This window comes from Mesoplodon densirostris, chromosome 3, assembly GCF_025265405.1.
Source record: "Mesoplodon densirostris isolate mMesDen1 chromosome 3, mMesDen1 primary haplotype, whole genome shotgun sequence".
NCBI classification, from domain to species: domain Eukaryota; kingdom Metazoa; phylum Chordata; class Mammalia; order Artiodactyla; family Ziphiidae; genus Mesoplodon; species Mesoplodon densirostris.
The window spans coordinates 96,586,778-96,604,379 of record NC_082663.1 but is presented as its reverse complement, the minus strand read 5'-3'; the positions used below and the strand labels follow the sequence as shown (position 1 = coordinate 96,604,379).

At 43.3% G+C, this 17,602-nt stretch overlaps 1 protein-coding gene across 2 annotated transcripts; it reads left to right on the top strand.

The window, feature by feature from the left end:
• The first annotated feature begins 1,671 nt into the window (after positions 1–1,671).
• On the top strand, positions 1,672–16,788 carry TICAM2 (TIR domain containing adaptor molecule 2). 2 transcript variants are annotated; one of them, XM_060093265.1, is made up of 2 exons: positions 1,672–1,788; positions 15,749–16,788. In XM_060093265.1, the coding sequence occupies exon 2, from the start codon at positions 15,804–15,806 to the stop codon at positions 16,509–16,511; it is 708 nt and encodes a 235-aa protein (XP_059949248.1). In that variant the 5' UTR covers positions 1,672–1,788; positions 15,749–15,803; the 3' UTR covers positions 16,512–16,788. The 2 variants fall into 2 exon arrangements, with proteins under 2 accessions (XP_059949248.1, XP_059949249.1); XM_060093266.1 differs by lacking the exon at positions 1,672–1,788 and adding an exon at positions 4,676–4,762.
• The last annotated feature ends 814 nt before the right edge of the window (positions 16,789–17,602 follow it).

Below are 17,602 nucleotides of genomic sequence, written 5' to 3'. Positions count from 1 at the left end.
AAGACTCAAAATATTTGTGGCATAAGTGATTGGTGCATTTTCTTGACATGTATACTTGATAATTTGGGGAGAAAAATTTAACTTGTAACCAGTTTGAAAATTTTTTTAGTACAACATGTGAATATTTATGAAGAACAGTGCAAAATCTGGAGCAATTTAAAACAAAATGAGACAATTCAAGTAAATTTGCCCTTGACAGTGACTTTAGGTTCACTTATGCATGTGATGTGGGTGATGAATGGGGAAGTAAATGTTTATCGCATTTGTCATTAGTGATATTTCAATGAAGAAGTTTGGAAAGCAGTGGTATGAAGGGTTGCCAGAGGAAGAGGAACAGGCAGAAGAGACTGAAAGAGAAGAATTTTAACAAGTAGGATGAGCATGAAGGCCCCATGGGTTAATATCAAGGAACTAGAGTATCTGGAGGAGACAATGATCAACCTTGTCAATTGCCAAAGGGAGATTAGGAAATGAAAAGGAAATGAAGGGAACAAAAAGTACCAGATTTAGTAACAGGGAGGCCACTGTTTAGCTGAAAAGTCAATAGAGGGAGGAGGAGAAACCAGCTGTCAGTGGATAATGAATTGTGTTGACATGATGCTTAATAGGGCATTTCACCAAGTAATTACTGTCGGCCAGTGCCACCTTCAATGGCCCATCCTCAGGTAGGGGGGAGAGGAAGAGAAAATAACTTAGGTCTACCAGTAGTAAGCCTCTGAGATCCAGGTATGGACCTTCAGTTCCAATGTACTATTCATTGTCTTCTCTGATGTTTAGTAATGGGGTTCTCCTCCTTTGGCAGTGAGTAGGGATTGCCTGAAAAGAAGGGGGGGTTGGGGGGGTATGTGGTTTCTGAACTGGGTTCTTTGGGAATGACTGGGGTTGGGAGCCTGAGATAGATATGGTAGGATAACATATTTGGTTTTATCAGGTATTTTATCCTTCTTAGAATTACTCGGTTGCTTTTCTGTTCTCCCTAAATATTCAGCGGAGTTCCAGTCTATTTCGGCTGTGAAAAAGAATCTGAGAAAGGAATCTTTCTCAAGGTGCCTTTTGGTTGGTGTTGAGAGTGGGGAGGTACTGATACGCCACCACCCCCAACCAGGGATGTAGTTGACTGCAGCAGTAGTCAGTGAGAGAAACCCAAAGAGAAAGGAAGAGCCAAGGGACCAACTTGGAGGGCCCGGAGAGTCGCTGTACCTCGGGAAGGGTCTTAGAGGGTTGGTTTGGGTGAGACTGGCTGTTTCCTTCCTTTAGAGTCTGGGGGCTTCTGTTGGGAGCCCCGGGCTCCGCTGCAGGCTCAATGCTGGGCGCGCTGGGTAGGCGCGGAAGCAGCGAATGCAGCTCCCATTCCCGCACTCACGTCTGTAAGGAACAGACAGCTGAGTCCCTGGCCTCCAAGTCGGGCCTCAAGGGACATTTAAAAAAAGAGAGAAACAAAAAGCAGCGCAGGGACAATTACCCTGCGCGAGTTCCCTTCCTCCGCCCTGCCGGCCTCTCCTTCCCGCCGCCCAGAGACTTCCAGCCTCGTAAAGCTCGGACTCCCTCCGGCGGGGCCGGCCTGCAAGGGTTAAGTGGTGGCGCGTCCCGGAGGGGAGGGGACTCGGCGGCCCCCTGACTTCCGCGCGCCCAGCCTCGCGCGGCGCGGGGCCGCGGGCGTGGGGCGGGGTCTGCGGCGCGCAGTGGACCGGCCGCCTCTCCTTCCCGACGCCCACGGGAAGTTGCGCAGCGCTCGGCGGGCGAGGAGGACGGATCCGTGGCGGAGCTACCGCGCCGCCCGCCTCCCCGGCAAGTAGCGGGCGCCCGGGCGGGTGGGCTGGGGGCCGGACGGGCGCGGGGGTGGGCGAGCCGGCCGTCCTTCCAGCAGAGTTGCCTCGCTCTGAAGGGAGCACACCCGCCAACTCTCTGCCTGTCTTTTAAGTTTCATTTAGACTAGGAAACTTATCTTTTAAAGAAACCTCAGAACCCTAAGCAAAGAGCCCAGCGTCTCAGAGGGCTTAAAGGTTCTTTGGGAGCCTCCGCCAGGCACACTTGAGCCAGTGCTGAAAGTTTTGGTTTTGGTTTGCTGATTTGGGATCTTGTCCCAAAGCTAATTTGGATAAAAATAATTTGGGCTGGCAGCTGTGAGCTCGTTTTCAGAATTTTGTTAGTTAGGACCTCTCCAGTTTTTCATGGCAGTAAACTTTGGTTTTAAAAGTCTTTAAAAATAATCTTAAGTAGTGCGTTGGTTATAAATAGAGATAAGCAACTCCATGTTATATCTCACTGAAATCAGAAAGTAGATGGGCATATATAGAATAATGCCTTACATTCTCCTGAAACAAAGTAAATGTTACTTAGATGTCCAGCTGTATGTTGGATGTCTTGCACCTCACCTGTTGAATCATTGGCTCCCTGTGGTATTTTTAAATTTATTCGTTTAACAAATACCTTTTGATAAATAACTCGCCTTTAAATAATCCCGCTAGACCAAACGTCTCCTCCTAGGTTCCACCCATTTCTTTGCTCCCTTTTACTTAAAAAGACAAAAGAAAGAAAGAAAAGAAAGAGAACGAGAAAAAGCTCTTTGAAAGACTTGCCTCCAAGCCTTTATTTCTCCTCCTCCTGTTTCCTCCTCCACACTCTCATCTCAGGCTTTTTGTCTCCATCACCCCCATGTCACTTGTGAAATCCAGTGTCTGTGTACATTTCCACCTCCTGTGACACAGTTGTTCGCTCCCTCCTCCTTGATATTTTTTCTGCATTTGGCTCCCAGGTCACCACCATCTTCTGCATTTCCTTTCACCTCACTGGTCACTCTTTCTGTGTCTCCAGGCTTTTCCTTCTTTTCTCGACCACTGTTAGACTGCCACAGTGCTTGGTTCTTGGCCATATTCTCTTTTGAGCCATAACTTTCTCCCAAGGCAATTTCTATCCCAAGCCATATTTCATGACTATAAATAACATCTATAAGCTGATGACTTCCAAATTTTTCTTTCTAGTTTTACTTCTGTCCTGAGCTCTAGATGCATGTCTAGCTATTTGCTCAACATCTCCACTAGGAAGTCTGATCAGCATTTAAATGTAGTATGTCCAAACAGAATTACTGATACACACCCACCCAGTCCTCTTCTGTTTACCCCTCACTTACCTTCCTTATCACAGGAAATGTTACTGCTATTCAGTGAGGCTGAAACTCTAGGGATCGTCATCGACTCCTCTTTTCAGCTCTGACCCCACATCCAAGCATCCAGCAAACTCTGTTGACTCTACCTTGAAAAGATAGCTCAAGTTCGACCACATATTATGTGCCCTCTCTAACACAAACCACAATTCTCTTTTACTGGACGACTGTGAAGACTCCGATTTGGTCTTCCAGCTTCTATCCTTGCTTCTATATAGTGTTTCTCCAAATAGCAGTGGTTTTTTAAAAAATATCTAATCAGAATTTTCACTTCCCTTCAAAACCTTCTGGTGGCTTCTTATCAGAATCATAAAAACCAAATTCTTACCATGGCTCAAAGCCCTGTGTCATCTCACCCCTGACTGCTTCCCTGGTCTTATCTTCTGCTCCCCCCACCCCGCCCCGCCCCGCCCCGGCCCCGGCCCCCCCCCCCCTCAGATGGAGTGGCTCTGATCTTGCTGCTGTACTCCTTGCCTGCAGCAGGCCTCTGCTAGGCCATCGCAGGCTGTACACCTTCACTTTCCTCACTCCCCTGTTGACATACTGTCTCAGGGGTTACTGCCTTAGTCCTGGTAACATCTTCTTGTCACTGACCCTCTGGGTTGGTGGCTGTTAGATACTGAACGCTGTTCTCTAATATTCCACGAAGCTTATGGCACCGTTAAATCCTTATTGGTTGCTAGGACTCTCTAATGTTGAAAGTGCACAAGCAGCTTTCTCTTGAGTCTCACTTTGGTAAGATGTACAAGTTTGCCCTTACAGTCTGTGTTTTTATAAAACGTTGTTCCTGGTTTGGACAAGGTTTGCCCTTTAAGGCTAGTTCTCATTCTTAAATATAGAAAATGAAAGGAAAATACTCTATTTACTGGAAAGAATATGCAATATTTTTTTTCAATTCCTTTGCTTCAGTGGGAAGCAGTAGTCTCTGATTCAGAGCGTTGTTGAGTGGTACCAGTAACAGGTAGTTTTAATGGGAAGAAGAAAAATGAAGGCACTTATTCAGAGAATATTATACACGTCTTTAAGTTGTGTAGTGACTGAGCCAGTGTCAGAATAACAAGATTCATAGCAAGATTCAGTTCTCTTTTTAAAATATGTGGGAATGGAAATGAAAAACAATATTTTCATCTTCACGAAAAGCTGTTGGGGAATAAAAGACCGTTTAATTTACATAATGTTTATTTCTCATTTTAATCCCAAGGAACTAGTTCTGTTATGTTACCAGTAGAATAGGTACTATTAGGCTGGCCAAAATGTTTACAGAAAAGCCTGAGTGAACTTTCCGGCCAACCCAATACCTTCCTTTCTTTTAAAAGAACAGAAAAAAAAAATTTTTTTCTCATTTCAGAGTTGGGATTTCAGATGCTTGAATAAACATATACAATAGAAGATTAAATAAAATTTTTAAATAAAGGGATTTGGAATATGGAACAAAGAGTAGAAGGGTTAAAGGAAAGCCATGAGTGAAATCATGATCAAATCTCTTACCCCAAGCTTCTGTATGTTGATTAGACAGCACTCATCTACCTGGACCTTCCTAGCAGCTGAGAAAAGAGACAGGCTCCACAGGTGAAAAAGACGGTGCTCAGGGGAAGACCGGTTTGTGTATTTTTGTTTTCCTACCTGATAGAAGCAATTTTTAAAAAATTAATTAAACATTTACTTGCTCAAGGACCTGTTTTAGGTACTGTGGAGATGAATATTCTGCCTTCTAGTATGTGTAATTAAGTAACATATTGGAGGACCCCTGTTGGGTTTAGAGTTAGCAAATCCAGACTGTTGGAAAATTTGCATATAGGTTAAAAAAAAAAAACAAAAACAGGAGATCAAACACTTAAACCTGGAGGTGAGCTCAACCCATCCAAAATGTGCAGATATCGCACATAAGGTATATACTATTTGAGGCATTAAGTGAATGTGACCTCTATTTAAAAACACAAAATCTAGAGAATAATGTATTTACTAAAAAATCTTTTTTTTTCCAGATTACATTATCATTGTAGAAAAAGGGTGTATAGATACAGATACATGTACATTCACACATCTGTAATACACAGCTAACCAATGTTAACTTTTTGGGATACTTCATTCCAATCTATTTTCTCTATAGTTTGTTTTTACAAAGTTTTACAGTATACTTTATTTTATAGTCTCTTTTTTCCACTTATTGTTATGGAAGCATTTTCTCATGTCATTAAAATAATTCGTAACATTTGTAAACATTTTGATGATTTAATGGGTTCAATCATATGAATAATATGACATAGTTTATGTTGCCATTCCCTACTTTTTGAACATTTTGATTGTGTACCTCTAATAGAATGTTGGCTAGCCTATGATACTATGTACAAGTTCTCTAATAAGAAAATATAGTCATGTAACTCATACTTCAGAATTGCAATAAAATGTTTCCATAGATCCTGTGACAGGAGAAAGCTGAGCAAGTTTGAGAAACAAAAAAAGACACACATGTAGGGAACTGGGGGAGCAGAGGGAAGAAAAGCACGAGATAAGCTTGGAGCTGAAGGAGCCGGATCATGCAGGGCATCCTTGCCATATTAAGAAATTTTGATTCTAAGAGCAGTAGGAACCCATTGCAGGGGTGTAAATGGTAGTAATTTGATCAGTTGTATGTACTTAATTAAAAAGATCATTGTGGCTGCTGAGTGGAGAATGGATTAGACTGACCAAGAGTGGCCGTAGGAGACCGATTAGGAAGGAGCAGTGTAGTAGACTAGGGGAGAGATGTTGATCTAGAGTGAAAATGCAGTGGGGAGGGAAGTGGAACATTTTGAGATGTGTTTTACAGGTTGGCTTGCTGACAACACGGAAGTGAAAGTGTAGGAATGGAAGGGGAAAGTGGAAAGTGATGCCTGAGGTTTCTGGCTGTTGTAACTGGGCAAATGATGGTGCCATTTTCCATGGTGGAGAAGTCTGGGAAAATGAGGTGGAAGCTACCTCCCAGGCCATCAGGGAAGACAAGTTAAAAGTGCTGTGCGATACATATTATAAGAAATATGAGCAAGATATTATGGGCAGCCAGAGGAGTACTTAACTCAACCTGGAGATCAAAGGAAAAGCATTCTGCCAAATATGACCCTTGAGCTGTATCTTGAAATGAATGTACCATATTTATATTCATACTGTTTTTAAAAATGTAACATAATTGCTCATTAAAAAATCCATACATTTGGATAGGCTGGTCCCTATTCTGATTGAGTCAATAATTTATATGGTAGGGATGATAAAGAGCTATCTGTTCAGCTGTCTCTCAACTTGAAAAACTGTGTTAGGTCTTATATATGTATATATATATATATATATATATATATATATATATTTTTTTTTTTTTCCCCAGTACGTGGGCCTCTCACTGTTGTGGCCTGTCCCGCTGCGGAGCACAGGCTTCGGACGCGCAGGCCCAGTGGTCATGGCCCACGGACCCAGCCACTCCGCAGCATGTGGGATCCCCCCAGACCGGGGCACAAACCCGTGTCCCCTGCATTGGCAGGCAGACTCTCAACCACTGTGCCACCAGGGAAGCCCAGGTCTTATATTTGGAATTGTCTAATTCATTCATTCATTCAGAAGATATTGTTGAATGCTGACTATGTGCAAAACTCTGGAGATACAGTGACAAGACAGATTTGGTGTTATTCTGATAGAGTTTACAGTCTAATGGGAAAGATGAGAAACTAAGCAGATACTCAAACATATAATGAATTGTAGTGTGACTAGAGCCATGAAGGGAAGATACAGGGTTTTAGACTCCTACAGATCCCTAACATTTCTAATGCAAGCTTTGGTACCTAAAATGAAAAACACAGGCACTAGCTTAGTTAGACTGTAAGTATCAATGGGTAATATTTGATAATTAATCCTTTCCTTTATACTGGGCCTTTGCTATCCTTATGGATTCTGTGCAAGTCCCAAAAGAAGAAAATAAATAAATGACAGCTGACTCTCAATAATGTTATTTCAGTAAAGAACAGGTGGATTCAAATTCTACCTATCCTATTCCTGAAGATATTGATCACCCTAGCTGGGATTTTATTTTATTTTATTTTTTTGGGGGGGATTTTATTTTAATAAAATATTTCCAGTGTGAAGAAGTCTGGAAGAAAAGTCTACATGTTCCTTGTCTGGCTGGCTCATGTCTCTTCTGTTGGGTCCTGACAGTAAATACCATGGGCGGTACAGGCCACACGGCTCCTGTTGGAACTCTTCAACTCTGCCTCTGTAGCATGAAATTTGCCATAGGCAATACAGAAATGAATGGCATGGCTGTCTTCCACTAAAACTTTACTTATAAAAACAGGTGGCAGACCATGTTTTGCTGCTGACCTGCTGTAGTTCCCTGGCCTGGATTTGGATGTTGTATCAATCATAGTTTTGTTGCAGAGAACAGTCTACTATAGCTAGTTTAAGCAGAAAAGTGTGCCTTAGAGGATATTACAAAATGTACAGTGTCACTGGGTAAGTTGAAGATAGGATACCTCAGACCACCACCTACTGAACTGGTCTAGTGGCGCTGGAGCTTCTTTAAAATTTATTTATTTATTTATTTATTTTTGGCTGCGTTGGGTCTTCGTTGCTGCATGCGGGCTTTCTCTAGTTGCGGCAAGCGGGGGCTACTCTTCGTTGCAGCGCGCGGGCTTCTCATTGTGGTGGCTTCTCCCGTTGCGGAGCACAGGCTCTAGGCGCACGGGCTTCAGTAGTTGTGGTGCGCAGGCTCTAGAGCGCAGGCTCAGTGGTTGTGGCGCGCACGGGCTCAGTTGCTCTGCGGCATGTGGGATCTTCCCGGACCAGGCCTTGAACCCGTGCCCCCTGCATTGGCAGGCGGATTCTTAACCACTGCGCCACCAGGGAAGTCCGGAGCTGGAGCTTTTGCCACAACCATGAAGCCTCCTGCCAGATCAGCAAGCTGCCGGCTCTGAGTCACACCAACTCTGCTGGAGTCTTAACCAGCAGTCACTGCCTCATGCTCTGCCTCCCTTCATAGTTAACTCACACTAGTAAGTACATCTGATGGGCAGAACTTAAATTACATCCAGAACCCTAGCTTCAAGGAAGTCTAGGAACTAGAGCTTTTAGTACTTGTGGCACAGGAAGTACAGGAGGGTTCACTAAAAGGAAGTTGGAATAAGTTTTGCGTGAGCAAATCTGCAGGATCTGTTACAGAACGCCCCTTTGGCTACTTAACATCCATACCTTCCCTTCTTTCCATACCTAAACCTCCAGACGATGATAGCAAGAAATGTGCTCTCTTACAATATACTGCAGCCATCCCTGATAAAAAAAAAAAGCAAAGTGCACTCACCTTCTCCCAAGAAGCTAAAACCCAAAGTCCTGTAGGTCACCACATCATCTGCAGTATTCATCACAGACATTACCCTGGGACCTAGCACCCTCAGGAGTTAGGTGGCCTCTCTCCTCTCCCAGGGAAAGGGGGAGTAGGAGAGAGAGCTGCCCAATGACCAAGAGGAGAACAGCTCAGCTCTAAGAAGCTCCCATCCATACTTTTCATCCTTTCTCTCTACTAGCCAGTTCCCTCCGTTTCCAAGCATTCTGAGTTTCTCCTCTCTTCATGGAATCCTCTCCCCAGCCTATGTTCGTTTGTAGCTGTTGGCTTCCTTCCTTCTTAGCTAAGCTTTCCCCTCCCCCGCCCCCTCATCCTCTAGACTCTTGAGCACACTGGTGACTCCCACCATCCCCTGTAACTGCTCTGGTGAACCTCAAGGGGCTCAATGCCTTGGACACTGACCACTGCTCGAGGTACTCTCCTGCCTTGGCTTCCGGATTCTGTGCCTGATTTTCCTGCTGCTCGGGTGCCACTCCTCCCTCTCCTTTATGGGTCCCCCTCCTCCAGGTGCCCCTCAGGCATTGATTCTGTCTTCAGCTCTCTTCCTTCTCTTTTCTTTCTACTTGTTTTGAGTTACTCACAGATTTGAGCTAGTGTCAAGCTTTTATCTCCCATCAAGATGCTCTCCTCACGGGCTTCCCTGATGGCACGGTGGTTGAGAGTCCTCCTGCTGATGCAGGAGACACAGGTTTGTGCCCCGGTCCGGGAGGATCCCACATGCCGCGGAGCGGCTGGGCCCGTGGGCCATGGCCACTGAGCCTGCGCGTCCAGAGCCTGTGCTCCGCAACGGGAGAGGCCACAACAGTGAGAGGCCCGCGTACTGCAAAAAAAAAAAAAACCTCCCCTCAGCCTCGGACCTACATGTGTAAGTACCTATTGGACAGCTCCTCTTCCAGGTCACAGGCACCCTAAGCTCCCTGTGTCCCAAACTGGATTAACTGGTCAGCTACATCCAACCCCCACCCTGCTTGTCTCAGCAAACGACTCAGCGAATGTAACAAGGCATAGACTTGGGAAGCATACTTGATCCTTCTTTCTCCGTCACCCTCCCAACCTCTGGCACCTCCTACATATCTTCATCTCCACCGTAACTTCCTTAGTTCAGGGCTCTGCTTTCTCATCTAGGTTACTGTAACAGCCTCTCAACTGATTGTTCTCCCCGTCCAGGGCCTTACAGTCCTTAAGCCTAGTCTCCTTACTCTCATCTAAAACAAGTCAGATCCTGTCGCTCCCCTGCTTAATACCTACCAGGGGCTCTCTGTCTGCCAACACGATCAGGTTCAAAGTCCTGAACCAAGTAAACTAGGTTCCTTACTCACTCTAATCCTGTTTATCTCTCCATCCTTATCTCTCACCACTATTCTCTCCCCTCATACCCCTGCATATTTGGACTTGAGCCATCTAAATACCTGGTGCAAAATGATCCTAATACACTGTGCCCTCTGGTGCTTCAGTGTTTTTTTTTTTGCAAGTGCTGCTCCCACTGCCTGGAAACTGTCTGCCTCTCGGCCTTACTGATGCAGTGCTCCCCACTGCGTGTCCATCCCGAGTGCTCTGGTAGCACCCGTTATTTGAATGAAGCACCAGTGCAATGAGTCCTAATCATCTGCTTATCCTGGGTCCACATCCCTAAAACGCAGCAGGTCTTGGTGCAGAGTAAGTTTTCAACAACCCTTATTAATAATGACAAAACCTATTTATTAATTGAATTAAGGGAAGAAACTATTAATTTTGTATGTATTTCCCACAAGATGGTGCTATTCAGATAGGAAATACAACTAAAAAGTTCTCCAGGGCTAAAGGATCCAAGTACTAGATGCCTAAATGTTTGTTAAATGTGTTAAATTTCAGAGGCGGTGATTTAAACGCATAAGCTTTTTCTGTAGTAAACACATAGGTTGAAAATGGTTTGTGCATATGTATTTTATTATCAAGTTATTACTGATCATTGTTTTACTTACTGCTTTTTGGGAGCCTCTCTTCCCAAGTGGTCAAAAATTTTTTTAAATGGAAACAGTAACTCTTAATTCTAGGGCAACAAACTTTTTTTTTTTTTTTTCTTTTTTTTCTTTTTTTTCTTTTTGCGGTATGCGGGCCTCTCACTGTTGTGGCCTCTCCCGTTGCGGAGCACAGGCTCCGGATGCGCAGGCCCAGCGGCCATGGCTCACGGGCCCAGCCGCTCCGCGGCATATGGGATCCTCCCAGACCGGGGCACGAACCCGTATCCCCTGCATCGGCAGGCGGACTCTCAACCACTGCGCCACCAGGGAGGCCCTAGGGCAACAAACTTTTAAGGAGGGCTGTATTTGGGTTTTTCAGAGATACAGGACCAATAGGTTTTATAGAGGGAGAGGGAGGGAGGGTGGGAGATTCATTTTAAGGAATTGGCTCATGTGACTGGCGGGGCTGGCAGGTCCCAAATCTGCAGGGCTAGAAACAGACAGGAGATGACTTTGCAGTCTTGAGTCTGAACGCTGGAAACTCAGGTGGAATTTATATGTTGCTGTCCCAAGGCAGAATTCCTTCTTATTTGAGGAGCCTCAGTATTGCTCTGGCCTTCACTTATTAAGTTCCACCCACACTATGGAGGGTAATCTTTACTCAAAGTCTACTGCTTTATTTATTTTTAAAAATAGAAATATAGTTGATTAATACAATATTATATTAGTTTCAGGTATACAGCATAGTGATTCATTATTTTTACGGTTAAAGTCTACTGCTTTAATGTCAGTCTCACCTAAAAAATACCTTCAGAGCGACATCTGGTCTGGTGTTTGGCCAAACAGCTAGGCACCATAGCCTAGCCCAGCTGACACATACAGTTGACTCTCACAAAGATCTTGGTGAGGAAAGTAAACTTTGTATGAAAGAGAAATTCACACTGAAGGGTCAGTTTTTAGTTTGGGACAGGGGAGAGAGGGCTGATGGCTGTAACCACCCTGAGGAACCTCCTGGGAAATTTCTGCATGGAGAGGGGCTGTCCTGGGATAGGACCCAACGGGTGCTGCCCTGACTCTCCTCCAGCCACAGAAGTCTTCTGCTGGGAGCAAGAGTACACACAGACACTAATCAGCATTGGGTAGGGCTGAGGAAGAGTAATAACCTGTGGACATGGTAATCTCACCCCAATAGGCTCCAGCCTGTATCATTTATACTACAAAATGAGATTGAGGTTTGGGGCAGTCCTAAGGAAGGGGTTTTGCTTCCTCTTTTACTGAGAACAATGAAACAGTCAAAGGGAACTTCTGCAGGTGTTCTCTGCCACATCCACTCACCCCCCTGTAGGCACACAGCTTAGTTCTGCCTTCTCTTATTGCTACTAAAGTAAAACCGTAAAGTTTTCTTTAGCTTCTTTGTTATGTATTTAATAACAATATTAACTGATGACATTTGTGGAGCACTCTTCTAAGCCATTTGATCTTTGTAAAAACCTTAAAGGTAGGTATTATAATTATCACCATTTTACACATGATGAAATCAAAGCACAGAGATATACGTACAGTAATTTGTACAAAGTCTTGCAGTTTTTTTTTTATAGTAGGGCTGGGATCTACATTCAGGCAGTCTGATTCCAGAGCACATAGTCTTAATGAGAATGGAATTTTTTATTTGTCTCTTGCATGCTCTGATTCTTCTTTATCTTCTTTCTTATTTCCTGTAACATCTGTGCGCACTTGCCCAGTGTGCATATATGCCGTGCTGTTCTTCTCATCTTACTCCTATTGAATGTGGGGGGATTCCTTTGGCACCTTCGTTTGCCTAGATATAAAGTGAATACATTCTGGACTCTCTTTCCTTCTTATCCTGGACCTGTTGATCTTCCCTTCAGAACTTCGGTTTAAGGGCTCCATTCTGATGGGTTGTATCTTTCCACATTTCTGTTGCCCTGAAGGGATGTGATTAGCTCAGTTGGGCTGTGGTCAATAGTAATTGGTAGTTTTGGTCTTAGATCTTTTCTGGGGCAAGGGATAGAGGTGGAGGTGTCATTCTGTCAAGTGAAAAGCAAAACCAAACCAAAAAAGGTTCAATCTTACACAGAGCTATTTGGCCAAATCTATCACTATGATAAATGCATTTGTCCTTTGATACAGAAATCCTGTTTGGGGCAATTATTCTGCAGATGACCTTGCACATAAATGACCTTTGTACAAAGTTATTCATTGCTGCATTGTTCATGATAGTGGTAGACTGCAAACAAATCACATATTGAAGAACGGGACAGTTATGGTACATTCACATGTTAGGAGATGATGTAAATAAGAGGAGGTTCTCCGTGTGCTGATATGGAAAGCTCTGAAGTTATATTACTAAGGGAAAAAGCCATCTACTATCTATCTGTCTATCTACTTACCTACCTACTGCTGTTTGGCAGTGTATGTGTATATATACAGTAATACTTTTTTTTTTTTTTTTTTTTTGGTACGCGGGCATCCCACTGTTGTGGCCTCTCCCGTTGCGGAGCACAGGCTCCTGACGAGCAGGCTCAGCGGCCATGGCTCACGGGCCCAGCCGCTCCGCGGCATGTGGGATCCTCCCGGACCGGGGCACGAACCCGTGTCCTCTGCATCGGCAGGCGGACTCCCAACCACTGCGCCACCAGGGAAGCCCAGTAATACTTTTTTTAAAAAAAGGAAAGAAAAAATATATGTATTCATGAGGAAATATTGGAAGGATATAGGAAAAGCTAATAAAAGCAGTCACCAGTAAGAGGCCATGGGGGCAACAGGATGGATGGGAAAGACAAGGATGGGAGTGGGACCTTTCAATATAAATATTTTCAAAGTTTACCCCTCTAAAAAAGTAAATAAAAAATGTACACACACACACACACACACACACGTTTTTATTCCTGTGAACAGTGATCCTGTGTGCCTCTCCCCTGCAGCCACCTTCACTCTCCTCCCGCTTAGCTGGGGGGAAGGAGCTGAAATCTCAGTGTTTTAACCCTGATGCTAACTGTCCCTGATGGAGGAGGAGGAAACTGAAGAGGCTTCGCAGGATTCTCTGTGCCAGCCTTCTCCCCTCCCCTATTTCTTTCTACGTTCCCTACCTTCCTTCTGTTCTCTTTGTTGATGGAGTTAATTAGCTCAGGGTGAACACAGTCAGGTTCTCCCCACTTCCTTCCAGCCTTGAGAACCCCTGTGAAGAATCTGGACCACTTCCCCATCTCTGACTCACATGGTGGTGGGAAAGGCAGATCTCCAGTGCAGAACTTCCCACATCTTTTCCCCTTGGCTAACTCCTTACTGTCCTCTCCAAATTAGAAGGTTATGGTGAAGTTTTCAGACATTGTCACTAATTTTCTTCTCGCTGGTCTGCTTCGGGTGGGGCTGGGCAGGAGTGCTTGGAAGTTGGAACAGCACATCATAGATTTCTGGAGTATTTTGCTGTTTTTTGCTGACCAGTGTTTAAGAAAAATGAGACGTAAAATTGTAATTTTTATTCATAATGTAATTCTTTTGTTGTTTATTTTTATTTATCTCAAAAGATTCTGTGTGCTGACTCAACACACCATTTTACCTTAGAAGTTTTCAACACTTTTTAGTGAAAATCTTTTATATTACTTCACATGCACTCATCTGCAGCAGCTAGTGATTAAGATGATGAAGTTAAGTTGGTTTAAGAGACCTATCTCAACGAATAAGTGAAGATCATTTTAATTGACACTTTAATAGATTTCTCTGGATAGGTTTTTTTTTTTTAATTAAGGGGAACCTTCTTTTGCAATTCTGCATGGTAAAACTTTTTTCATGATACAATAAAAAAAGTCAGCAGTTAATCCTAACCAGTGAAGAGAGTCTGAGTTCATTTAGGTTTATTAATTGGGATATCAATAGCATTGGAGGGTTGTCATGCCTTAGACTACCACTTGGTGGCTGGCACAGTATACTGTGGATCAGAACCTAAAGTACAGACAGAATAAATGACAGGCAACAGCCAGCAATTCCTTCACTATTCAGAGGCAGTAGCAAACCCTTTCACTCCTTATATACATTAGAAAAAAATCCTCGGTGTTTTTCCTTGTTTTTTCTTCCCATAACAGTTTTTCACCATTTTTGCTGAATGGTTTCTTCTAAACCTGAAATATTTTGGTATATGTAGCTATGTTACTTAGGTCATAATGAATAAAATTCTGATTTCTTCTTGAACTCTGGTCTTTGCCAATGAACAATAAATAAAAATGCTTTAGAATACAGCCTATGGGCCCAGAGTTTGAAAACATGGAACTTATAATTATCTATTCTAAATTTTCTGTCTTTTGATAAAAAAGAACCCCCCTTGAAACTGCCTGTTTGGGGGTTATATTAACAGCACTGCCGACATTATCTGAAAATTTGTTTAAATTAGATTCACATGGAGTACCTTTCTTTCACAGCTGATCTAATTCTTACACCCTGAATTTAGGATTTTTAAAATAAATGAACGAGTATAGACTACAATGATTATTTGTTAATTTCACTGGTGAAAATCACAAGGCTTTGCTTCCAGATTTCACTTCCAAACTAAGATGTTAATTTCTCCCTAGGTGAATAAATGTTTTCTTAAGTATTCCCAAGATTAGCTGGGAAAGATATTCCTTACTTTTCACAATCCTTATTATAGTTTCTCCACCAGCCCCACTACAACATGGCCTGATCCTAGACAAACAAAAAAGCTCTGAACCCATGAATTCTGGGCAACAAGTCATTTGACATTTCAGATCTTCTCTTTGTTCTGAGTCAGTAGAGCTGCCTGCTAGCCATCTTTAGGATATTTGTATTCTGTTTTGTATTTGTGTTTGATACAAAAACAAATTTTGTGTTTAATGTTGGAATATTCGATTTCTTTAGGTTTTCCTGTTTCTAGCTTACACAGTAATTTGGTTATGGAGAAGTTGGATTTAAACTCCGTATGGGTAGAGTTGATATGGTACCTTTTCTCTAAAATACCAAAGTAATTTATTTTAATTTGGAGGTTTATAGTGTGGTTATAATACGATTTAAAATTTCCGAATGTCTCCTGTTATATTAAACTGGACCCTCTGTTTAACTTACCCTTGACTACCTGTAGTAGCCCTTGTGAAGCTCAAAAAAGACCAGTGATTTCATTTCCCAGTGATCTCTTTGGCAATTCTTTCTTTATATTATCATCTTTTTGAGGTTTTCGGGGTGAATGAAATTTTCCATTTTTAATGTTTTGATTAAGTTTATCGTATTCTTCTGCTTTGTTATTTCTCCTTTTAGAATGAAATGAAATGCGGAGAAATAAAGCTTTCCTATTCTGATTTGGATCTTTATAATGGGTATCGGAAAGTCTAAAACGGATCCCTGCCCTCTTTCTCTCTCTTGGGGTAAAAGCCAGAGTGTGGATACGAGTCAAAGACATCACAAGTCAGATTCCAAGAAATCTGAGGAAATCTCCCTGAGTGATGCCGCTGCTCATAGCAATACAGCAGAGATACCAACAGGGGAGCAGGAGGGAGCCAAGGGAGTGGAGGAGGTGCCAGAAGAGGAAGCAGAAGAAGAGGTGTTCCTCAAATTTGTGATACTGCATGCTGAAGAAGACACAGACGAAGCCCTCCGAGTCCAGAATCTGCTGGAAAATGACTTCGGCATCAAACCTGGAATGATCTTTGCTGAGATGCCATGTGGCAGGCAGCATTTACAGAATTTGGATGATGCTGTCAATGGGTCTGCCTGGACAATCTTATTATTGACCAAAAACTTTTTAAGAGATACCTGGTGTAAGTTCCAGTTCTACACGTCCCTCATGAACTCTGTTAACAGGCAGCACAAGTACAACTCCGTCATCCCCATGCGGCCCCTGAACAACCCCCTGCCCCGAGAAAGGACTCCCTTTGCTCTGCGAACCATCAACGCCCTGGAGGAAGAAAGTTGTGGCTTTCCTACACAAGTGGAAAGGATTTTTCAGGATTCTGTATATAGGATACAGCAAGCTATATGGAAAGAGACCAGAAATACGGTACGAAGGCAATTTATTGCCTGAGATGGAACACACAACACACAGCAGCTCTTGTTTTGTAAAACAAATGATTTATCTCCACTCGAGAAAGCAAATTTCTAGGAAGAGTTTAGATGAAAGAGAACCTTGCTCTTACAGAAACTTATGGAGCCCAAGAAAGATAAGTTTCTGCAGGACAGTCTATAGAATTGTGGGACTCTTCGATGTTTCCATAAACTTGAAATTGTCAGAGTTTCAAGCACTCTGTTTCCTCTCACAGTTTTCCTAGTTCATGATTACAACAAAGGATATTTTAAATTCATATTCCTCGTATTGAACTTGATCAAAACCTTATATGATAGACATTTAAAAAGTACAATAACACTTTGATTTTGTTCTCAAAGGAACCGCAGGAAAAAAATGGCCTCGAGAGATCCGACCGCCCTCACTTTCGAGACGCCTCTCATGAACGTTGCAATAAAGCGTTCCCCGGTGTTGTCACCCAGAAATAGGGATAGCCAGACTAGGACATTTAGAATGTTGAGTGCTGATAAATATGAAACCCAAAATAGATGCGAGACTGGTAGGGCTCTTTAAAAGAATCCAATCAAATGTGTTTCCTTTCTGCTGGAATTTGCATATTTGGAGGCAGTTCCCACCACTGATTAGTGGCCCATTTGATGGTATTGTGGTCAGGGACTTCGTGCCTGGTGTTGACATGACCCCTGGAGCTGGAAGCTCTCCATTGTTGGTCATCGTGTGTGACCAGGAGCTTCTGAAAGGTGTATGTATCCTTGGCCGGTTGTTCTCCTTTAAAATCAATAACCTCTCCTATGGCAGCTGTTAAAAATTCCTCTCTCACACAATGCCCTATCAAGGAAATATTTCTCAGCTAGGTGATCACAGAGCCTGACTGTGTGTGTGTGTGTGTGTGTGTGTGTGTGTGTGTGTGTGTGTGTGTGTGTGTGTGTGTGTGTGTGTGTGTGTGTGTGTGTGTGTGTGTGTGTGTGTGTGTGTGTGTGTGTGTGTGTGTGTGTGTGTGTGTGTTGTAGATCACTTTCAGACTCGGGATAGAAGTGGGAGATGCGTTTTCTGGCGTCCTCTTCTAGTGCCCCACACTCACAGCAAACCAGAGG

Bases quoted from the DNA above. Each gene is read 5' to 3' on its own strand.
- TICAM2 (XM_060093265.1), top strand. From the start codon at position 15,804: ATGGGTATCGGAAAGTCTAAAACGGATCCCTGCCCTCTTTCTCTCTCT.